The sequence below is a fragment of the Panicum hallii genome, chromosome 3 (genome assembly GCF_002211085.1).
Source record: "Panicum hallii strain FIL2 chromosome 3, PHallii_v3.1, whole genome shotgun sequence".
Classification (NCBI taxonomy): domain Eukaryota; kingdom Viridiplantae; phylum Streptophyta; class Magnoliopsida; order Poales; family Poaceae; genus Panicum; species Panicum hallii.
The window spans coordinates 17940266-17964308 of NC_038044.1; the positions used below are offsets into that span (position 1 = coordinate 17940266).

At 53.5% G+C, this 24043-nt stretch overlaps 4 protein-coding genes across 5 annotated transcripts; 2 read left to right on the top strand and 2 right to left on the bottom strand.

Moving 5' to 3' along the window:
* Positions 1-1897: 1897 nt before the first annotated feature.
* LOC112887505 (gibberellin-regulated protein 2-like) lies at positions 1898-2713 on the bottom strand. Its single transcript, XM_025953688.1, has 3 exons — positions 2555-2713; positions 2377-2410; positions 1898-2266 (listed from the first exon to the last, which is right to left on the bottom strand). The coding sequence occupies exons 1-3, from the start codon at positions 2612-2614 to the stop codon at positions 2085-2087; spliced, it is 276 nt and encodes a 91-aa protein (XP_025809473.1). The 5' UTR covers positions 2615-2713; the 3' UTR covers positions 1898-2084.
* Positions 2714-6728: 4015 nt separating this feature from the next.
* Positions 6729-12052, top strand: LOC112886222 (protein NRT1/ PTR FAMILY 5.10-like). 2 transcript variants are annotated; one of them, XM_025952042.1, is made up of 4 exons: positions 6729-7149; positions 7250-7467; positions 10333-10871; positions 10974-12052. In XM_025952042.1, the coding sequence occupies exons 1-4, from the start codon at positions 7029-7031 to the stop codon at positions 11782-11784; spliced, it is 1689 nt and encodes a 562-aa protein (XP_025807827.1). In that variant the 5' UTR covers positions 6729-7028; the 3' UTR covers positions 11785-12052. The 2 variants fall into 2 exon arrangements, with proteins under 2 accessions (XP_025807827.1, XP_025807825.1); XM_025952040.1 differs by lacking the exons at positions 6729-7149; positions 7250-7467 and adding exons at positions 8140-9291; positions 9393-9610.
* Positions 12053-16711: 4659 nt separating this feature from the next.
* LOC112886224 (protein NRT1/ PTR FAMILY 5.10-like) lies at positions 16712-20341 on the top strand. Its single transcript, XM_025952044.1, has 3 exons — positions 16712-17182; positions 17273-17490; positions 18783-20341. Exons 1-3 carry the CDS (start codon positions 17086-17088, stop codon positions 20076-20078), a joined length of 1611 nt encoding a protein of 536 aa, XP_025807829.1. The 5' UTR covers positions 16712-17085; the 3' UTR covers positions 20079-20341.
* On the bottom strand, positions 17534-22623 carry LOC112886223 (amidophosphoribosyltransferase, chloroplastic-like). The gene is made up of 2 exons (XM_025952043.1): positions 20711-22623; positions 17534-18172 (listed from the first exon to the last, which is right to left on the bottom strand). Exon 1 carries the CDS (start codon positions 22355-22357, stop codon positions 20723-20725), a length of 1635 nt encoding a protein of 544 aa, XP_025807828.1. The 5' UTR covers positions 22358-22623; the 3' UTR covers positions 17534-18172; positions 20711-20722.
* Between the last annotated feature and the right edge of the window lie 1420 nt (positions 22624-24043).

The window sequence follows — 24043 nt, forward strand, 5'->3', positions numbered from 1 at the left end:
ACCTCCAGTTTTGTGCATAAATTCCTCACCGTCTCGTCTAAATAACACCTCTATTTTTCACCGTGACCATAGGTATTAGTACTGTGTGAATCGTTACATAATAATGTGGGTATAGGCATTATTACTCTAAGACCCTTCCGTATATAGTTCTATCTTTTACCCATATATTTATTATGGATGGATGAGAGATTTCTAGTGGTGGAGACTGGGGAGGGAAGGAAATTGAAGAAGTACATAACTAAAGTTGAAGAAAGGAGGTGAGTCATCCGATGAAGATTCCTTGATCACCGTAGAAGGATGTGGATTTCAGGCATCCCTATATATTGTTTGGCTTAGCATGCGCGACGGTTAGATCGGCCCACTAATTGAGCCAATATTCTCTAGTTCAGGGTTGAAACGAACACGCCATGCTTGTTTGGCGCTTTGGACCCGTTTCTAACAGGAGCGAGCTTGCAACGACCGTTGAAGAAAATAGGCAGGGAGCAAGGGTGGATCTAGGCGATGGGCAAGATAGGCCCCGGCCCACCCTAAGATTTGGCTAAAAAAACTCCATCCCCTAATTTTCTTATATTTGACCTTATTTATTTATAACAGAAAAATAAATTATTCTATTAGACCACCTTAATTTAAATTTTTAGATTCGTCACCGTCCGAGACGTACATCAATCTATACGGTCGGTGGCGACGAACTGCTTTCGAGTCGCCTGTTGGCTTGATGCCTCTGTAACGTCTGTAACCTCTGTGTACTTGTACTTACCAGCTCCCGAGAAATGAAATGCATGTAGGTGGGGATCTTCCCCCCGATATTGTTCGGGAAAAAAGAAATTGTAGAGATTCGAACGTCGTGACACCACCCATCGACCTGCAGATAGGCTCGATCGACCGATCGGGCAACTTGGCTTCGTTCAGATGACAAGCTAGCTAGCTACAGGAGGCTCAACATCAAGAGCGGAAAAGTTGTATGCAGGCAGGCGCACCACCAGGCACACGGGACGGGAACCATGATGAAGGAAGCATCCAAGGATGCGGGGCGGTCTAGGCAGCTGCTAGCTAGAGTCTCGTCACCCTGACACCCTGCCATCTTGACCGCATTTTCCTCTGGCGGAGCCCGGGGCTTGAAGCACTGTTCAGCATGATTGCCTCCTCATCGCCGTATAGAGCGGAGGGCTCTAGCCGATCTCGGCTCGTTAAAGCACTGTTTATTGAAACTAGTTTTTTAAAAATTTTAAAGAAAAACTGGCTCCGATAAGTAGTGCTTTGCCAGGAGGAATGGAAACCTGCTAAGGCGCTTCCGAACGGGCCCATAATCAGCGGCAAGTTCAAGCTGCCATCTGCAACCAACCATCATCTACCTATAGTGCGCGGCGTTCCACAGTCCAAAGCGCCCGTGGTCTCGTGGACTCCATCCGTAGGAACAAGTGCGCGCCTGGCGCTTTGCCAAGGCCACGCCGCACCCCGCCTGCACGCACGCCTCCCAAGGTCCCAAGCCGCCGATCGAGCGCGTCGCTCCCGATCCCCCGGCCCGCGCGGGACACAGGCCGCGGCTAGCGCCGCTGCCAACTTCCTGAGACGGCGACGGCGGTGAGCGACTGCTGCCTGGTCGATCGATCGGCGGCGCTGCGGCCAATTTCTGGTCACATCACATCGCATCCCGACCCGTCTCGCGCGCAGCAGTAGGCAAGAGTACAAGGCGCCCGTGTGCGTAGCGTACCAACAAGCTTTTTCGTGGGGCGTGCCCACGGGAATCCGCTACCGGAGGAGATCGCCGCGTCGCCGCCACGTACGCATGCTCATGAACACAAAGAACGCCGCGGCAACTTAAGTTTGCTGAGATAATCACTGCCTGCGGTAGCGTTAAGCCACCGAGAATGGGCACGGCATTCCGATCCCCTTGCGCTTGTATTTAATTCATCATTTATTCATGCGGATGAGCTTTTTCATGCGTAATCGATCCAGGGTGGGAGTAGTACTAGATAATAGATGAACTGATCGACGGGTGATGGCTAGGTAATTAGGTACTAGTAGTAGCTAGGTAGGAGGAGGAAGCAAGCTGGTAACAAGCAAGCAAGCAAGCTGGCGATGGATCACGGGCACTTGTGCTTGCCGTTCTTGGTGGTCATGTTGGCGTAGCAGGGGCAGACGTCCTCGTTGCCGGAGGTGCCCGGCGGGACGCAGCCGCAGCGCTGGCAGCAGGTGTTGCACGCCCTCAGGCACATCTTGGGACGCCCGGACTTGCTGCACCGGTACGAGCAGCTCGCGCCGCAGTCTGGACACAACCAATGCAATTCCATCGAGACAGGGGTCATATATACAAAGATACTATATACGGGGACAGACGAGAATTAAGAAAGGGAGAAGAAGAATTCCATGACTTACCGATGGCGTGAGCCTGTCCATGGGGAGCAGTGGTCTGCAGAACACGAAGAGATCGAACAACAAGCAGGAATCAGCCAATGCAAGTTTCATCACCAGCACGCACGATCAAATCACACAGAACTGATGACACACTTTAGTTGCCCAAGCAGCCAATGCAAGCTCGCCCTGTGGTACTCACCTCGACGAGGAGCAGGACGACGACGAGCGAGAGCGCGAGCAGCAGCCTGGCCTTGCCCATGGTGGCGCGCGGAAGCTGAGCTAGCTTCGCTTGCTTGCTTGGACGAGAGACTGACACCCCCACACACAGAACAGATGGTGACTCGTGTGCAGTGAGGGAGATGATGAGGATGAGCCTCTGGCCGTGCGCGGAGGCCAATTTATAGGCCGGCGGCCGCGGCCGTGCGGGTAGGAGAGGATGGATTCCGGCCGACGCGCACCGGAACAGTGGGCGGCACACTTGCCGCACGACACGAGCCCGGCGTGCGCTCGCGCGCCGTTGGCGCGGTTCCGTGCCGCTCGATCTCTCTCCCTCCGCGAACGCTACACACAAAGCTTGCAACCCCCGCCTGCCTGCCTGCCTGCCCGATCGATGAGCCACCTGCCGCTCGGTAACCTGCCATTAGGAGCAAGCTCCATCGACGCCACGCACTAGCTCGATGAAAAGACAGTGGGTGCTCGAGTGCGTTCGTTGTCGTTACCCGGATCGAGGCCGGAGCTTGGCGTGGTCGGCCATGCTTGTTCTGCCTGCACAAGGAAATTAAACCGCTAAGCGGACGACACCAACAGGCAGGCTCCGGCTGACCGCTCGTCAAGCCACGACTACAGGAGGCATCTCCTAGTTTCCTTTTATTCACAGATTAGTAGATTACCATTTTGCAAATTGGGATTTTTTATGTGCCAAGGACCTACTAATTTCACGTGTTTTTTCAAACTTCAATAATTTGATTTCTATAAAATTAGCACGCAACGTATAAATAATTTTGCAAACGTTTCTTTAAAAGAAATTGAAGCTGCGTACTAGTAAATTGTTCGTTATGTTCCTAGAAGAATAAATGAAAACATGTTCATGTTCATATTGTTTTTTCAATCGAACAATAAGCATGGATTCTGATAAACTTATCCACACACCTTTCCTCTACCTTATGACGCTGCGAATTCGGTGGAGTGGCATGGTCCAGGGATGGATTCGGCAGTGGGTTGGGGGGGGGGGGCCTCGAGCCCCTCGTACCCCCAGGAATCCCATGGAGCCTCCCTAAGCCCCTCATACAAATTTGAGGAGGAAGAAGGATGGAAGGGGAGGCGGGAGGAGGAAGAAGAACTGAAGAGTCCCCTGAGCTCAATCCTGCATCCACCACTGGCATGGTGGGTACGTGTAAGCTTGTAACACTTGACACTTTTACAAGCTCATAGCCGTTGTCATTGGAAAAGAATGAATCACTCTCGTTAAAGAAAGCAACATAGTCCCGAATTGTGGGTTCAAGTTGCGTTTCATCAAGAACCATGCTATAGCTTAGATTGTAGGTGGAGGTAGTTGTAACCCTGCTTATCAGGATCAAGCATCAGGTATGTCGTATTATGTGTCTCACTAACTTTTACTGCAAGTGGTATGAGACTTACGATAGCGACTGTCGCAGGAAATCTCCAGCCGAGTGTCGGAACGCACCCGTCTAATTCTAGTTTAGGAAGAGTTTGAGGGAGACCTAGGAGCACTTGATCAGAGGGCGGATGAACGCGGGAAAGACGCGAGGATTTAGAGTGTTCGGGCCGCCGGAGCGTAATACCCTACGTCCACTTGAGTGTTGTATTGTTTGAGTGTGCTTGTGGTCAGCTTGCGGGTCTAGATCTTATGAGAGTCTAAGAAAACTTGTGTTCTAACGGGTGCACTCTCCCTTTTATAGCCCAAGAGGAGTGCTTACACTGTGCGAGGCCCCGATAGGTGAGTCCAGCCAACAGGAGCCTGTAATATGAGAGATATGTGATCTTGTTCTCTAGCTCCTTCCTATAGTCCTCGCGATCGAGAAATTGATGTGCGTATCTACAGCCAGGATATGGTCTTGTGCCGCCATACCGGCACAGTGCCTGCTACGCACAATGGAAGACGCGCTGTCACTGTTGGGTTAGAACCCTCTGACAGGCGTAGGAGCTGCGCTGACCCGCCGCGCCGTCACCTCCATGCGTCCTGTGGCAGCGCATGCCTCGGCTCTCCTAAAGCGGACCATCATTACCCACGCGCGCGGTGCCGTGAGTGGACTGTACGTCGCTTGCGCACAGTATACGGTGATACGACGCGCGGCCTTGGAAACATATGGGCTTACCGTGGTGTCAGGTCACCTGCCCCGTGTGTCAATGAGCAGGCCATACTTTGACTTGGGCACGCACAGCCCACCTACCCCCATTTAATGCGGTAGTTGGGCTGGCGCCCCACAGGAGGCCTTCTGCCACGGGCACGTGGCAGGCTGGCCCAGCAGCCGCCTCCGTGGCAGCTTGAGGCGGCACGTGGCGGCGCCGGACCCCTTTCCGGTGGTATGGGGGTCCGGGCCCCCGAGGCCGGTCCGGATGGACAGGCACAGAGGGGTCTGGCCCCCGCACGTGGTGGCGCCGGACACCCTGGGGGTCTGAGCCTATGGAGGCCAGACCCGAGCACCTTGTCCTTGTGGGCATGTGGAGGCGCCGGACCTATGTGAGCACGGGGGGAGGTCCGGAGACCATGACCGGGGGGAGGTCCGGAGACCATGACCCCAGCTGACAGACCGTATGCCCCGTCACCCAAAGGGCAAAGGTGAGGATACGGATAACCTTACGTCCATCTAGACGGACACCCTGTCAGAAGACTCACTGACGGGCTAGGCCCGCGGAGATGCAGATCTCCTCGCAGCGGACTATTATGACCTTCTGGTCGTTGAGCAACTCCTTGGTGATCATCGGGGATAGACGGCCGAGCATGTGGAGACACGCGTCCACCACGATGCACTTGGCGCACACGCCGGAGCCAGACACCATCGCGCCTTTACTTGGGAGGCAGCAGCGGCGCTCTATGGGTCTGAAGGTGATGGAGGTGGATCGTGGGTCCACCACGACGCGCCTGGCCCACTCGTCAGGGCCAGGACACCCTAGCAGGAGGTACCTCTGTCTGTATGTACCGACAGCAACATATACGGTGAATTTGTCAATCTTAAAAGATCTGGCGATCTAGTATATAAATGGACGTATTTAATTTTGGTGCGGCATCAACATAATACAATCCATGTGAGATTTTGCTTCTAAATATTTTCTCTTTTCAATTAGAGGACATTTGCTGGCTGTTTATCTTTTTTTCTCTCTCTCTTTTATATGTGAGCTGGGCCTGTACAATTCTGGGTTAGACAAATTAAAAAGCCGAAGAGTTTGGTGACTTGGAGAGTTGGGCCAAATGGGCTGACGGACTGGGCTCATTCTGACCCAATTGGTCAGCCCTAAACCAGCCCGGCATGCCATCTTTATGAGTCGTGCAATAAGAAAGAGGAGCTTTGACTTTTGTCGATTGATAGATTTTCTCTAGCCCGCCTGCGACAACCACCTTTTTTTTGTGTGTGTGTGTGTAGTCCTGCTGCTTCTACTACTAAACCGTTGCTCGCTGCCGCTTTCCTCCCTCGAGGCCTCTACACGGTTGGGCGGCGCTGGCGGAGGTGCAGTGGATCCGATTGAGCCGCCCGCGAGGGGTGGATGAGATCGATATGTAGGGGTGGTGGTGATCGACTGAGGCCTGCCATGCTGGATGCCCTGGAGACGAACAATGAAACAGCAATGTGACCAAATGGTTGAAGTCGGTCGTGACAGCCCTCTATCAAACTAGAGTTATGTGCAGGCTTCAGTTCGACCAGCATCAAATCAAGATTTGGTCAAATATGAAAGCAGTAATCTCCGGTCAAAAGTTTACCAACTCAAAGTTTGGAGTTCCCGTGCATGTTTGATGGTGGCTGGCTGTTTTTGGAATCAGGACTGGTTCTACTGTTCGAAAGTTTGCAGCCCAGCTTTTTGAATCCTCGCTCTGCTCGAGAGATCGCGACGACTCCGCCGCGGGCCGGGTGGTGGAAAGCGATCGACTGCGGACGGTTGGCGGCGGGGAAGAGACGGACGAACGCCGGAACACCATGGGCATGCACACGCAGCGTGACTTGTCTCGCACCTGGCGCGCGCACTGGGATCTCCCGCGAGCACGTTTCCGCATCGGCACTGCCTGCTAGTTCGCGCCGCCACCGCCCGCCGACGAGCCTAGCCTGCGGAGGGCGTCGTGGATGCACGTACGCCAAAGAAACAAGTTGTAGATATGGATCGATGGAGTTGATGACGGCGAGGCTCACCAGTCACCACCTCAATTAAAATAATAGCAATACTCCCTAATCTCTCTCGCGATCACGAACACGGCAGATCATGAAGTCAACTTGTGCAAATAAAGAAGCGGATTTTAGGCATAGGCTATAGCTCATCCCCGGTGTCACCGGCTGTCCCCGATTCCATCTCCAGACCCCCACGGCTATATAACGCCCTCAACCGCAGCTCCGGCGGCGACGATGCCTAGCTACTAGCTCGCTCCAGGCACCGGGCTTCAGACGTCGTCGGCGTCGTCGGGCCGGACGACAACCTGCTGCTCGATCAGGCCGGAGTCAGGAGTAATGGCGGATGGTGGTGCCGGCGTGGTCGCGGATGGTTCCGTCGCTGAGGCGGTGGACCACCGCGGCCGGCCCGCCTCCCGCGCTTCCACCGGCGGCTGGAAGTCTGCTTCCTTCATCATAGGCAAGTTCTGTATCCTCCGCACACCTCCCGTGCGCAGCTCCAGAGTATTGGTTTCTTGACATGTGTCCGAATCGCCCGGGCTGATGATGCGCGTGTGCAGCGGTGGAGATCGCGGAGCGCTTCTCCTTCTACGGCGTGTCGGCGAACCTGATCACCTACCTGACGGGGCCGTTGGGCGAGGGCGTCGCGGCGGCGGCGTCGGCCCTCAACGCCTGGAACGGCACGGCGCAGCTGCTGCCGCTGCTGGGCGGGGCGATCGCGGACGCGTGGCTCGGCCGCTACCGCACCATCGTGCTCGCCTCCCTCATCTACATCCTTGTAAGCGAAAGGCACAACACATTTCCACTTCTTTAATTAGTTTTGAAGATTGCGTATATATTTTCCTTGCCCTTTTCTTGCACATAGAAATTAGAAAACGAAAATATCCCGATTGGCTGGCTTCTGCATGAAGCAGTATCTGGATTCGTGGCAAAATTTTAACATAAAGAAGCAGTATAAAAGCATCCAATGATTTCTTTTTAGAACATTTCCTCCAATAATGTTTTGTGGCTACGTACTTGCAGAACCTCAGTACAGAGACTAGAACTTCCTTTGATGGGAATGGGATAGAACTTCCTTATTTCCTTTGTAAAGAAAGGTTCCAATGTTTTCAAAAAGACATCCATTGTTTAAAGATAGGAAAATTTTAGAGCACCACATGTTCCAAATTATAATTCGTTTTAACTTTTTTTACATACATAGTTTTTCTATGAATCTGGATATAATGCACATCTAGATGTATAAATATCTAGAAAAGAAAATAAAATTGTAATTTAGTATGGAGGAGTACTGTCCAAAGAAAACAAAATCTAACGCAAACGACACTGATTCCCTGCACCGCGATTGTTTACCAAATTCTTCCATCAGCCATACCCCCCCGCGGCGCTCTGGTAGAGCGTAGCTGAATTTCTGACAGAGGAAATGAGGAACACGGGGATCACATGCACAACCAGATGGTGACATGCATGGTCTCGATGAGTTGCCCAGGTGAGTTGAAAGTCGATGCGAATAAAAGAACTCCTTTTGCTTTGTTATGCGACCGTCGACCTATGGCTGGGAAGCAGAGACAAGACTTGTACAAACACGAGCGAAGACAAATAGTAAGGCATAAGAGACACAGAGACCTTTTAGTCCAATCAGACTACGTTGCTTGCTTGTTGCACATCCATGCCACTGGTGTTCTCGAGGACAGACCAGTGGGAATGTGGCATTTAGTTTTTGGACTTTCCTACCCCATTCATATGCCTGCTAGGCTGCTATAGAAGTTGGGCATCCAGACACTTTTTTGAGAAAAAAAAAACATCTCAATCCACGGTATAATCGATCTTTGGCGTGGTGCTTGACTTGACGTTTTCTTTTCAAGCACCCAATTGTCTTTCTTTGAGTCATCCACGGTATGTATAGATAGGATATAATCGGTGACATTAGCACTATTTTCCTAAGTCAGTTTGAGAACCGGTGTATCATCACTTGGTGGAGAACCCTGTCCCAGGTACATAAACCAAAAATTTTGAAAAAATAATAAAGGGGAAAGTAAAAAAAAATCAATACATCACACATGCAAAAAGAAAAAACATAAAAGGGGTAATAAGGATTTCAGCCCATAAGCTATACACTCCACGGCCCACCAAAGAGCGGTCGTGTCCAGCCTGTCCGACGTGCTGGGCGCAGGTGGGATCCGGAACTCCGGCTGGCCCACTCGATGTGTCTGTGAACACCAGCCGGGGCCGTACAGCAATAATGCGAGCGGGCGATAACAGCAGAGACTACTGCCATTTCGGATTTCCGCCCGCCGCCGCTGCCGAGGCGGCTATCGAGTCTATCCACCCGTCGTCCAGGTCGAGCGGCAGCTCCCGCCTGCGGCTTGCCGTTTCTCGGCTCCGAGCGCCGGAGCTATCCCATACCCAGCTTCTCCGGCCGTTACTCTTGGCCGATCGACGACCGCATAAAGCCCCGGCCCCACTCCTCCGGCGACGATGCCTTCCGGCACGGACCCCCTGCTCGCCCGCGCCGACGGCATGGCGGACGCGGCCGTCGACCACCGCGGCCTGCCCGCCGAGCGCGGCGCCACCGGCGGCTGGAGGTCGGCGCTCTTCATCATAGGCAAGCACTCAAGTCCTCTCTTCCCCAATCCCCAACTCCCCACCACAATAGCGATCGTTGCTCAAACGCTTGCCGGTGAATTTTGCTCGGGCTGTGCGCAGCGGTGGAGATCGCGGAGCGGTTCGCGTTCTACGGCGTGTCGTCGAACCTGATCAGCTACCTGACCGGGCCGCTCGGGGAGGGCACCGCGGCGGCGGCGGCGGCCATCAACGCGTGGAACGGGGTGGCGCAGCTGCTGCCGCTGCTGGGCGGGGCCCTCGCCGACAAGTGGCTCGGCCGCTACCGCACCATCGTCATGGCCTCGCTCCTCTACGTCCTCGTAAGCAACCCTCACCAGATGCCAACTCGGCGCATCGCTTTCCTTCGCTCGCTCTCCTCTCCTTGTTTAGTCCTCTCCATCCTTGCTTTAAAAATTCCCCTGTTCGAGTAAGAAAAAGGAAAAATCCCCCTGCTGGCTGGGTGGCGAGATCTGGGAAGCTGCAGGTCGCCTGCGCTAGTGCATTGCATCTGAGCAGTGTCGTGACAAGTTGATCCTAAAATATCGCGGGATTCCTTGGAGGTAGTTGGCGCCGTCGCGTCACATCACGCAGCAGCACCTAGAGCTTGTCGTTTGGGTTCGCGTCATCGCTGATGGAATCATCGAAAACTGAGGGGAGCATCTACCTTCCTGCTCCTTCAATGGACTCTTAAGATTTTTTTTAGTTGTCTTTTTGGAGGATGGCGTTCACCCACATACCTCTGCTGTTTGACCGTTTCGTTGTCTCATGTCTGTTCCCTAAGCGACAAAGATTCTGGGCCGGGTTTCAAATAACAAAGAGAATTGCGGCCCGCACTGGCTGCAAACTTTTTCCAGCAGCAGCCAGCAGGGATTAAACCGGCCCATGGCCCATGATATAATCTGTACAAATAGATTTGGGCTTTAGCTCTGGCATCATTCATTGACCTTGTTGTCGTTCAGTGTATGTCAGAGAACGATGGATAGCGGATACTATCTGACTCCGAGTCTCTGACTAAATTAACACTCACGGAAAATGCATGCAGGGTCTTGGCATGCTGGCCTTCTCGACGTTTCTCTCCTCCGGCGGCCACCACCAATGCACCACAACCGCCGGCGGCCAGGCCTGCGCGCCGTCCACCCTCCAGGTGGCCTTCTTCTACGCCTCCCTCTACATCGTAGCCGTGGCGCAGGGCGGGCACAAGCCCTGCGTGCAGGCGTTCGGCGCCGACCAGTTCGACCAGAGCGACCCCAAGGAGTCCGTCTCCCGGAGCTCCTTCTTCAACTGGTGGTACTTCGGCATGTGCGCCGGCACCGCCGTCACGCTCGTGCTCCTAAGCTACGTCCAGGACAACATCGGCTGGGGGCTCGGGTTCGGCATCCCGTGCGCCGTCATGGCGGCCGCGCTAGCCGTGTTCCTTCTCGGCACGCGGACGTACCGCTACTACGTCACCAACGCCAAGGGGGGCCTGTTCGCTCGCGCCGCCGAGGCTTTCGCCGAGTGGCGGAGCAGGCGGAAAGCGGGGCCTCTGGAGCAGGCTTCGCAAGAACGCGATCGAGCTGCAGCTGAGGCGCCGAGGTTCAGGTACTTTGTCACTGTATGCCGGGGGCGTCTCACGATCTTGCACAAGGTGTTCGACGGTTACAACATGACGTAATTGCTGCCCTTTCATGTCAATTTTCGCAGTGCTGGTGTCGACGAGGAGGATCAGGCTGTGGTGAGCAATGCAGGCTTCGTCAAGGAGGCCAAGGCCATCCTCCGTCTCTTCCCGATATGGGCGACGTGCCTGATCTACGCCGTGGCGTTCGCGCAGTCGTCGACGTTCTTCACGAAGCAGGCGGCGACCCTGGACCGGCGCATCGGCGATCATTTCAAGGTGCCGCCGGCCGCGCTGCAGAGCTTCATCAGCATCACCATCGTGGTGTTCATCCCGATCTACGACCGCGTCATCGTGCCGGTGTCGCGCCGGTACTCCGGCAAGCCGTCCGGGATCACCATGCTGCAGCGCATCGGCGCGGGGATGTTCCTCTCCCTCCTGTCCATTGTGATCGCGGCGCTCGTCGAGACGCGCCGGCTCCGCGTCTCGCGGGACGCCGGCCTCGTCGACAAGCCCAACGTCCCGCTGCCGATGAGCCTGTGGTGGATGGTGCCGCAGTACGTGCTGTTCGGCGCCGCGGACGTGTTCACTATGGTCGGGCTGCAGGAGTTCTTCTACGACCAGGTGCCCAACAAGCTGCGCTCCCTCGGGCTCGCGCTCTACCTCAGCATCTTCGGCGTCGGCAGCTTCATCAGCAGCGCGCTCGTGTCGGCCATCGACAGGGCGACGACGGCGAGGGGCCAGAGCTGGTTCTCCAACAACCTGAACCGCGGCCACGTCGACTACTTCTACTGGCTGCTCGCCGCGCTCAGCGCCCTCGAGCTCCTCGCCTATGTCTTCTTCGCGGTGATTTACAAGTACAAAAACAAAGGAGCCGTGCATGCGAGTGTTGCTGGTTAGCTAGAGCTGTGAATTGGAGATAGTACATAGTACTAGGTGACAAGTGACATGGTACCAAGGGTGTAAATGGCATTTTCCCTCCATTACGATTCGTGATGGAAACTATTATCTTCGAAGTTGATGCCCATTTGTATCAGCTGAGAGGGTCATGCTTCAATTCTTAAGCCAGATTCTCCAACAGTAGTCGGTAAATTGGTCGTTCATTTGGTCCAGCATATAGGCAGTTTATATTTGTGACGAGTTAATAAGATAACAATACTTGAGGATTGGTGATCGAGCTGGTTAAGATCTCCGTGCAAAAGGCGAAGAAGAGTAACTGCAGCTCTAAGATCAAAGGCAGGTACTGCACGTGAACGAGAGGAAATGGGCCACGCGCACGTGCTATGAATAACATTCTCTGCCAACACTACACCAAAACCGATCAATTTCGTCGGCCTTTTTTTTATTTTCGTCGGCCAATTGGAAGCCGACGAAAATAAATTATTTATTTCGTCGGTCAAAAAAGCCGACGAAAATAATGTTTATTTTCGTCAGCCAATGCAGACCGACGAAAACTAGGAATTATTTTCGTCGGCTCTACACCGGCCGACGAAAAAAAGTGTATGTTTTCGTCGGCCGGTAACTTGCCGACGAAAATAAGCATTACTTTCGTCGGCCCAACGGGCCAACGAAAATATTGTTGCCCTAATAGGCTGCTGGATCTCGGTCCAGCACACATTACCTCTAGCGCTAGCAGCTTCGATTCTCGCCGATCCATCTCCCCCGCGCCCGATCCCGGCCCACTGCACGCCCCCGCCGTCACCGCCGCCGCCCCGCGGCAGCCTCCGCCTCGGCCCCGCGCTGCCCCCGCCGCCGCACCGCACGCGCGGCTCCCCCTACGGCCCCCGCGACCGCCGCGCCGCCGGCACCTCGGGCGCGCGGCCCCGCGACCGCCGGCACCTCGGGTGCGCGGCCCCCGCAGCCGCCGCCGCCTCCGCCACGCGCGGCCCCCGCGTGCGCGGCCCCTTGCGGCCGCCGCCGCCACCTCCGCCCCGCGCCGCCCCCACGGCGCCTCCGCCCCGCGCAGCCCCCACGGCGCCTCTGCCCGGCAGGCCCCCGCGCGGGCCTCTGTAGTACATTTCTCACTTTATTTGTACAGAACAACAAGACCCACTAGAAACTAGAAAGTACATTATTTGTTGTAGAAAGTACATAACACAAACACACATGATCGTAATTATATTCAACTTAGATTAAGTGATGATATCTCAACGTACCATATGGCTTGTTTTACAGCCGCCGTGGACGAACCTTGCCAATTAGCGATAGTTAATTTGCTTGATCAAATTATTGAGCTATAGCTGGACTTCGTTCTTATTAGCCATCTTGCTTAGCGTTCTTATTATCTCCATTACTTGTTGCAGAAGCTCGCCCCCGCCGCCGTTGACCGCCTCGCACCTACCTTAACTAGAAAAAGGGCAAAGATATGGGGCTGATGGACATCTTCGTTTGGCTCGTCGAATGGTACGTGTTTATTATTTCAATTTATTTACTATATGCTTACTTGCAATATCATAATTTTTTCTTTATCAGGAGGCACAAAGTGGGGTGGCACCAAGCTATATTGAAACATACATTCGAGGCCACCACGGCCCAGATCCTACACAGCCAGATTTGCTTTGCAGTGACAATGCCACGCAGACTCTGGTTAGTAAAATAATATGATTTCAATTAAGCGATGATTTCAATATAATCTTATTACTGGTTGCCTGAATGGTAGGCGAGATATGGCGATGAAATGGTGGCACGTCATTGGGAGGAGTATGATTGGAGGATGAGTGATGTGGATGTCGGTGCATTATACTCAAGCGGGAGAGGGAAGAAACATGGCAGGTTTAGCATGTAGAATGGAGTTATTGATACAAGTGGTGCTTTGAGTGAGGCAAGGTGTTCCCAGTCCACTCAGAATTCTCGGGGCTACCAACAGCAAAGTCAAAGGGAAACTGCAATGCAGGAGCAGATAAGGCAGCATGAAGAGGCGATGCAGAGGCAAGAGGAGTGGGCAAGGCAACAGCACGAGTACATGCAAGGTTTTTTCGCTCAGCATCGACAGATTCAGGTACTATGCAGGTTTTATATTTTTTCAAGTCTTTATGCACTTTTCATTGCTATAAGATATTTAATCTACTTTCGGTTTTTAGGAAATGCTAGCGGCTACTCTTGGCTCACAATTTAATTTGCCACCTCTTCCTTCGCCTCCTCCTCCACCGCCGAATTTTGTACCATTTGTGCGTGTACCGTCTCCACAAGTGGTAATTATATCGTATAACTAGCAATGCTCAAATTGTCTTATATATGCGTACTAAATAGATTTAACTTTTTCTATAATCAGGATTCAACGAGTACTCATCCTCGAGGAGTTTCTGCCAGCCCGTCCACGCCATCATTGGCACCGCGTAACATTTCTGGAGGTGACTGCGGCAGCGGATATAACATTACCGAGCCGATAAAAATAGAAGACTCATTTTCGTCGGCTGAGCGGGCCGACGAAATTACCGTGATATTTTCGTCGGCTTCTAAGGCCGACGAAAATAGCTGTATTTTCGTCAGTTGCCGACGAAAATAGGCCTATTTTCGTCGAGTTTATTTCGTCGGCCTATTTTCATCGGGAAGCCGACGAAAACGACTATTTTCGTCGGCATTAGGCCTATTTTCGTCGGCTTCTGGCCGACGAAAATGTCCTATTTTCATGTAGTGCAAGCAGGCTGGTTTCAAACCCACTAGAATCTTCAAAGAGTAGTCAAGTGCCCATTTTCCAAGGGGCACCATCTGTCCATTTTTCAAAATAAAAAATTTCTAACTTATAAATTTCCCCAAAAGATACCTATTATAAGTTATTTAATCTCTAACTAAAAAGATAAGAAGTATATCACTGAAAATTAATACCCAGCCATAAGGGTATATGAAGTGCACAATTTCTTTGTACCCCACCCAATTAGATTTAGGGGAAATAAAACATAAACGAAGAAAGCCCTCACCATAAGATCTGCCAATAAAAGAAAGTCCCTAATTCTCCAAAACATGGATGAGTGCCCTCTAGTTATCTTTTTGTTTTTTCAAAAAGACGGCAAGAGGGTATAACTGGAAAAAATGAATGGAAGTGCATCTGTTGTGATTTGTCCATGCTAGAATATGGATTATCGATCAAACCTACACTTTTTTCTAAACATAGTATAGGCGCATATATACACGTACGTACACTTACCATTACCAATATGAACACAATCACGCAATCGTACCCCTATGAGCACCTCCGAAAGACTGAGCCGGCAGATCCTCGAGATTGATAAATTTAATACGGGCGTCTCGTTGTCGACAAGCACGTCGCTTACCACTAAAAGAATAATACGGGTTAAATCCTGAAATAAATTCAGAAAAAATAAGCATCTATGCTGAGTCGAAGACTCAAACCCAGATGGATAGGTTCCACCATAAGAACTTTGTCGCCGCCGCAACGAAAGGCAGATTGTGATCTAAGGTAAGATACACACGTCAGGGGCAAACATAAATAAATGAATGGCTAGGATCTTAATTATTTTAGAAAATATATGTAGTATAGCCTATAAATCATATGAAATTTCTATGGAACGGAGATTGGAGATTTTGGAGGATGTTGAACCTCCATAAAATTCCCTTTGCGTTACTCTCTCTCATCAAATTCCAATATTTTTCCTGTATTCCATCCAAACGTTCACTCTTGCACTATGTTTTTTCGATCTAGAGTAAAATACACCGGCGGTCTCTAAACTTGTAAGGGTGTGTCATTTAGCTTCGTCAACTCCAAAACTGCATTTCTAGATCAAAAAACTTGTAAGGGTGTGTCACTTAGGTCCGTTAACTCCACAAGTATATTTCTGGATTCACAAACTTTTTAAATTGTTTATCTCAGGTCCATATGTATCCACGTATGCACGTAATGCTGATATGACACGCTGAATGCATGTCTCCCATCTCATTTATCTCCCTCTTCTCTTCTTCTCTCTTATGCAACCCAGCACGGGCTGTCGTGCCATCCTGCCGCTCTCTAATCCGCCCACCACGTCCACTAGTGCGTCCACCGGATGACCATATATGGTACACATCAGCGCCATCGCCAACGTGGCCTTAGCCACCACAGTGGGAGGCACCCCGAACGGCAGCCTTAGACAGCCTAGCAAGTGGCAGGATCGACCGGTCAAGAGGAAGTGGAGGGAGATGGTATGGTGGAGAAGAAAACTAGAGGCAAAGAGTCAATTCTCATCATAATTCATGTTGACAGTCTCAGAAACCTACAGTTAGCGTGCATGCTAGAATTACGTGCGTACGTGAGGTTTTGCTGTGAACATTTTTTGCGTGCACGCTAGAATTAGTGCATATGTGAGGATTTGCGGTGAACAATTTAAAAAATTTATGAACCCATAAATGCACTTTTGGAGTTCACGGGTATGAGTGACGCACCTTTGCAAGTTTGTGATCCAAAATGCACTTTCAAAGTTGACGGATCTAGATGACACAACATTTTACTTGTTAATCTATAATATTTTTTTCTAATCTTGTATTTCCAGAATCCTAGTTCCAAAGGGGCCTTAGGCTGTCTCCAACGGTGCGCTCTAAACCGTTCTGTACCCTATATATAGAGAAGATTCTGTTCTCTATTGCTCCAGCAGCGTTCTCTAAATGGTCCTCTAAAATAGAGAACGCTACAGGTTTCCTCTATATATATATAGAGATTCTCTCTCCTCTTCTCTATTTTTTCTTTACGTTTTAAACACTGAATTAAATAAAAATAAAATATGTCCATAGTATTTGAGGTATGATAAATACGTACGTACAAAAATTTGGAATAAAATACGTTTCTAAGGTTTAATGTATAGAGAACGAGATTTAGAGAACGTTATTGGACAGAAATGAGATATAGAGGAGAGAATCTTTTAGAGAATTCTGTAAATAAAAGATACAGAGAACGACGGTTGGAGATAGCCTTATCTCTTTCTGTTCGGCGGGCAAGCTCGAACCGTGGCCAGCCGCGTTGAGGCAGATAATGAACTAGACAGACCGAAGTACCGAACCCTGTTTGGCCACAGTTTGTTTGCAAACATTAGCAACCACCTGGTCACCGGACAAATTAGCCAAGGCACGGCCGGCCTGCCGCCAGCACGCCCCAGCTGCCCACACGCCCGTGCTGCCCAGCCCACCGCTTCCTCCTCAACTCCTCGAGACACGCCACGCCTACGCCGAGAAGGCACTGCACAGATCCCTGGCTCAGTCGCCAGCCAGCCAGCCATGGCGTCGGAGTCGGGCCCTGGCTCGACGAACCCGCTCCTCCCCCGCCGCCGCGCGCCGCCCAAGGGCGGCTGGAAGTCGGCGCTCTTCATAATCTGTAAGCCATGATCCCGCCCCGCGCGCACTCGACCTCGATCCGATTCGATTCTCGCTTATTGGTGACTGGTGAGAGCCGCGCGCGTTGCAGGGGTGGAGGTGGCGGAGCGGTTCGCGTACTACGGCGTCTCCTCGAACCTGATCAGCTACCTGACCGGCCCGCTCGGCCAGACCACAGCGTCGGCCGCCGCGGCCATCAACGCGTGGTCGGGCGCCGCGGCCATGCTGCCCCTCCTCGGCGCCGCCGTCGCCGACTCCTGGCTCGGCCGCTACCGCACCATCGTCGCCTCCTCCGTGCTCTACATCATGGTCAGCGCCCCCAACAACCGCACCCCCTCCTCCTCCTCCTCCTCCTCCTCCTCCTCCATCTCGCAGCAGTTCCCTCCTCTCTCTATCTGCCTTGAGACAGAACCACTTTTTTTCCGGCATAGTTTATCAGCCACAAGTTCCGACCCCTGAATTTGCGTGCATTATTTTTCGCTGTCATGTCATCGCTGACCTGTCCGCAATCATATGAAAGCCCACAGTATAGTCTATAGAAGTTCCTCACGAGGGGCGCGCATGGATGAAAGCCGCGTAGTGGTGATCCTACTGAATCAGTCGGGATAATTTTCATTGAGAGCGGATAGATTCCGAGAAGCAGACAAGTAATGGTTTGCAACTTCACTCCTTCAGATATCAACAAACCGTAGTGCTCGGCAGTAGCTGATCTGTGCGTCGTTCTGAAGCAAACTCCAGCGGCTCTTCATCCTGAAGCATCCATACCTATCAAACGTACCAAAAGAAAAACAAATCTATTGTTTTTCCGTACAAGCGTTCTGGACTCAACAGACACGCGACGTCGTCCTCGTGTGTAAAAACTGCCCCGATTTTCAACTGCTGCACTCTGCACGCATCTTCTCTGGACTCTGGAGACGCCTTTGGTTGGTTCAGTCTCGTTCTCTGTGAGTCAACTTCAGCAGAAAGCGTGCCTTGTATCCTCCAGCAGAGCCTGACAACAGAGGCAAATCAAAATGAGAAGTATCGGCCGGTGGTTGCGTTCGAATTAAACGGAACCAACCAAATGGGAAGCCAAAGCGAATCACGCCAAGTCTAATTTAGGTAACAAATCTTCCGTCCTGCGTACCTTAGAGGTTCGAATCATTGCTTCTCTATTAAACCATTGCATTAAAGCGTAGCCATGTTCAAAGAGTATCAAAAATCCAAAAAAAAATAGCGAAATACAGACGCGGACATACACGTACACTTAACCCTACCTCTATTTAACCACCGCGAATACCGACATACGACCCTTGTGAGCATGTAGTTTTTGCCGCCAATACCGGAATGTGACCCTTTACGATCCCAATTACAGAATTCAGTATCCTGCCCCCACCCACCCACCCCACAGTGATTTCAGTACCTTTTTTTTTTGCTCAGCATGGAATGCTTGAAATCTTTTTTTTTTGGAAAAACGAATGCGCCTCTAATTTGCGTTAGGCGTTCTCCCTCATTTTACTGTTGAAATATCGCCACACGAAGAATTACATGCCAGTGCATCCCAAGCTTTGATTCTGCATCAAAATGACCATCCTCCTCATCCAAATTTGTCAAATCTGCAGGGCCTCGGGATGCTGACGCTCTCATCCATGTTCCCATCAACTCAACAATGCGGTGTCGCCGCCGGCAGCCGAGGAGCATGCCCGCCTTCCCCCGTCCAGACGGCCTTTTTCTACGTCTCCCTCTACCTGGTGGCCATCGCCCAGAGCGGGCACAAGCCCTGCGTCCAGGCCTTCGGCGCCGACCAATTCGACGCCACGGACCCCGACGAGTCCCTGTCCCGGGCCTCCTTCTTCAACTGGTGGTATTTCGGGCTCTGCGGGAGCGCCACCGTGACGGTCGCGCTCATGAGCTACGTGCAGGACAACGTCGGCTGGGCCCTCGGCTTCGGCGTGCCGTCCATGGTCATGCTGCTCGCGCTCGCCATCTTCCTGCTCGGCACCAGGACCTACCGGTTCTACGGCTCGGGAGGCGGCAGCAACGGCTGTGCCGCCACGTTCTCCCTCGTCGGCAAGGCCTTCGTCGCCTGGAGGAAGAGGTCCAAGGGAGCCTGGCCCGAGCTGGAGCGCGGCGACGGTGAGCTTGCCGAGGACGCGATGCTCGCGGAGGAGGTGAACGGGCTGGCGAGGCTGTTCCCGATATGGGCGACGTGCCTCCTTTACGGCGCGGTGTTCGCGCAGCCGCCCACGCTCTTCACCAAGCAGGCGGGGACGCTGGACCGGCGGGTCGGGCCGTCGTTCCAGATACCCCCCGCGGCGCTGCAGTGCTTCCTCGGCGTCAGCATGGTTGCCTGCATCGTGCTGTACGACCGCGTCCTAGTGCCCGTGGCGCGCAGGGTCTCCGGCGTCGCCTCGGGCGTTACGATGCTGCAGCGGATCGGCACCGGGATCGCCCTGGCCATGGTCACCCTGGTCGTCGCCGCGCTGGTGGAGATGAAGCGGCTGCGGGCGGCGAGGGACGCCGGCCCGGTGGATGGTGGCTCGGGCGCGGCGGTCCCCATGAGCCTGTGGTGGATCGTGCCGCAGTACGTGCTCCTCGGCGCGGCCGACGTGTTCACCATGGTCGGCATGCAGGAGTTCTTCTACGATCAGGTCCCCGGCGCGCTCAAGAGCCTCGGGCTCGCGCTCTACCTGAGCGTCCTCGGCGTCGGCAGCTTCATCAGCAGCTTCCTCATCACGGTCATCGACGGCATTACGACGAGGAACGGCGGCACGAGCTGGTTCGCAGACGACCTGAACCGGGGGCACCTCGACTACTTCTACCTGCTGCTTGCGGCGCTCACCTCGCTGGAGCTTCTTGCTTTCACATACTTTTCGACGTCTTACGTTTACAGGATCAAGGCAGGCAATAATCATTGATTCATGGACAGAGGCATGCATATCCTACAGGCTACGGTGAAAGAACTCTCAACCTTTGGGAAATGGTAAAGACGGTGAACAAGTATGCATGAGTCAAGGACAGAGTAAGGCCATAGGGCACAATAACGATTTCACTGTTGATTCATTGTGAAGCAGGCTACAGCTAATTGCTAGCTGCTTCACGAAGAATAAAAATGTGCAGAAGAAACTTTCTAGGTTGTGCTTGGTTCCCAATATTTAGGTCCAGCCCAGGAAATTCGGCATCCACTTTGGTTTGAAGCCAAAATTTTGCAACGCCATGGAAAAAATTGACCGGCAGTAACCCACGCACAACTATGGCGGCACAAGATCTTTGCTTTTGCCATTTTCTTTGCACTGAATTTGGAATTACCCAGGTTTTGGCATAGCTAAACGCTGACGCTAGTTGGGGGTCACAAACAAGATGTTAGCACTTCATCTTCTGATCTTATTGGTAATTTGGTACTCAGCTTAAGGGAACAAATCGATAGGTATTCCTTCAGCAACACGATAGAATGCTTGACCCTTGAGGCAGACAAAATTGTCCGACCACAACTGAATCTAACAAACCTACAAGTACAGCCGGTGCAGAGCCGGGGAACAGCAGAGCTCACCTGCTGACCGCCTCACTCCTCGGGCTCGGCGGCCGGGTCGGCCAGAGTTGGAAGCACGGGGTACTTGCGCGAGAAGCACGCGTCGCAGTAGTCCCCAGCCTCGTCGCCGTAGATGCCGTGCAGCTTGCCGAGAGAGAGGAATGCGAGCGAGTCGCTGCCGATCTCCCTGCGCACGCCCTCCAGGTCCATCCGGTTGGAGATGAGCTCGCCCTCGCTCGGCGTGTCGATGCCGTAGAGGCAGGACCCCACCACGGGCGGGCTCGCGATCCGCATGTGCACCTCTCGCGCGCCGGCGTCGCGGAGCAGGCGCACGATCTTACTCGAGGTGGTGCCGCGCACCAGCGAGTCGTCCACGACCACCACGCTCTTGCCGGCGATGACACCGCGCACGGGGGCGAGCTTGAGCTTCACGGCGAGGTCGCGGATCGCCTGCGTCGGCTGGATGAAGCTGCGGCCGCTGTAGTGCCACCGGATCAGACCCTGCTGGAACTCGAGCCCCGACGCGCGCGCGAACCCGAGCGCGGCGTAGAAGCCCGAGTCCGGCACCGGGATGACCACGTCGGCGCCCGGGGCCGGGGACTCCTCGGCGAGAGCGCGGCCGAACGCGGTGCGGCGCTCGTGGACGGCGTGGGAGAAGACGACCGAGTTGGGGAGCGAGAAGTAGATGTGCTCGAAGACGCAGGCGCGGCGCGGGCGGTGCGGGACAAGGCAGGCCGAGGCCACCGACATGTCGCGGCGGTCGACCACGACCACCTCCCCGGGCTGCACCTCGCGCTCGTAGGTGGCGTCGATGAGGTCCAGCGCGCAGGTCTCCGACGCGAACACGACGGCTCCGTTCCGGCGGCGGCCCATCACGAGCGGGCGGAACCCGTGCGGGTCGCGCACGGCGAACATCTTGTCGGCCGTGAGGAACAGGAGCGAGTAGGCCCCCGCGAGGCGCTCGCACGCGTCGCAGACGCGCGCGAGCAGGGGCCGCGACAGCGACGTCGCGATGAGGTGGAGGATGACCTCCGTGTCCGAGGAGGTGTTGAAGATGGACCCCCGGGCCTCGAGCTTGTTCCGCAGCGCCTGGTAGTTGACGAGGTTGCCGTTGTGCGCGACGGCGACCTGCCCGAACCGGTAGCCCGCCAGGAACGGCTGCACGTTCCGCAGCGACGCGGCGGCGCCGGCGGTGGAGTAGCGCACGTGCCCGATGGCGGCGGGGCCCGGGAGCGAGGCGAGCCGGGACGGGTCACCGAACACGTCGGCCACGAGACCCAGCCCCGTCACGGACTTGAGCTTGCCGTCCCCGCCCACCGCGACGATGCCGGCCCCCTCCTCCCCGCGGTGCTGCAGCTTCTGCAGGCCGAGGTAGCACAGCGACGACGCGTCCGGGTCGCCGACGACCCCCACCAGGCCGCACTCCTCGCGCGGGTGGTCATCGGCGTCCTCGCCGACGCCGTAGGAGAACGGGGTGACGCGGTCGGGCAGGAGCGCCCCGGCCGCCGCCTCACGCCGGCCGGAGCCGCAGCGCAGCGAGAGAGCGTACTGGGTCGCCGGGTACCTGAGCTGGTGCTGGTGGCGGCGGTCGGAGCCAGCGGCAGCGTGGTGGTGGAGGAGGAGGCGAGACGTGGACGTGGCGGCGGCGGCGGCGGCGGTCATTCCCATTGGAGTCAGGGGAGGAGGGGATTGGAGCGGGGTGAGGGCACGCGGGCGATGCCCCTCTCCGGGTGCGCGTCAAGGGGCGGGATTTAAAGGGTTTTGGGTGGTGGGCGCCTGGCTGCCGTTGGATTGGGAAGCGATGTGCTGAGCTCGGTCGGCAAACCGGGCCTCGTGCTGGATGGCGGCGGTTTAACCAACTGACATGTGGGCCTAACACTCAGCCGACTTGAAAGAGGTACTGCCAGTACTGGAGTCATGGTTCATGGACCAGGACGCGTTGAATCCAGCACAGCAGTGACGACACTGTTGACTCGAACAGTTAATACAAAGCCTATGGGCCACAAGCCCAGGAAGTATATTGTGCCGACTAGCCAGCCTCTCTCTCATCATATATGGATTGGCCCGATTTAAAAAAAAAAACTCGACTCACACAACAGGCCACACGAAACCATCCACAAAGGCCTCTCCCAAGAAAAAAATCCACAGAGGCCCAATGTTTCTCCCTTTTGTTGGGAGGGGAGGAGAATACAACACGTACGTGCAGCGGAGTTCTCGCAAGCCACAAGTTCAATGACCATCAGCTAATTCGAATCGCAATTCACAATTTCTTTTAACTAGCTAGACGTCAATGTTCTCATCTTGTCCGGCGTGCTTCTTTTTACCATTTACCATGTAATGCAATACTTCTGTAGGGCTTACCATAAATAAAGCCATCAATATCTACAACATCAATTTAGTTTTATCGAAACTATAATGAAATTTGTATTGACAGTAAAATTATTTGGTATTATAAATGTTATTAGATTTTTTCTATAAATTTAATTAAAATTAGATAAATTTGTCTTAGTACAAAAGCTACGGTCATTAAAAATTTGGAATGGAAAGATCTCATCTAACTTCAGTTTCAATATTTCCACAATGCTGGTGAGGGGACAAGCATGTTTGGTTGCTGCGTATCAAATCAGATGATTTTTTTTAAAACGAACCAGGTAGAAGAGATGCCGATTATATTTTCAATTATATTAAAAAGAGAATAAACCCAGATAGAACAACCAACAACACCAGACGGTTGGATTGAAACATCAACAAGCACCGCTAAACTCAACTCTACAACACTTGTCCGGTCGGATTGGGACATCGACCCGAGCCTCAGCTTACTCTGCACGGTCGGATTGGGTCATCGACCTGAGCCTGTACACACTCTGCCCGGTCAGATTGTGACATCAACATGAGCCTCAACGAGAACCCCACTCCGTCGGATTGGGTCATCGACACAAACCTCCACAAACTCTGCCCGGTCAGATTTGAACATCGACCCGAGCCTCAGCTTACTCTGCACGGTCGGATTGGGTCATCGACCTGAGCCTGTACACACTCTGCCCTGTCAGATTGTGACATCAACATGAGCCTCAACGAGAACCCCACTTGGTCGGATTGGGTCATCGACACAAACCTCCACAAACTCTGCCCGGTCAGATTTGAACATCGACACAAGCCACCACACACCCACCATTACCAACTCGGACCCTTTTTTTTCTTTTTTTGAAGAAAAGAAAAGGAAAGGTGAAGAAAGAAAGAAGCCCACCACTGAAGCAAATCCTCCCTGCCAGAATTCCCTGACATCGCGTTCAGGAAGATCACGACACCGTCGATGCCAGCCCAAGGTGGGAAGGGTTTTCACCCGCTTCATCC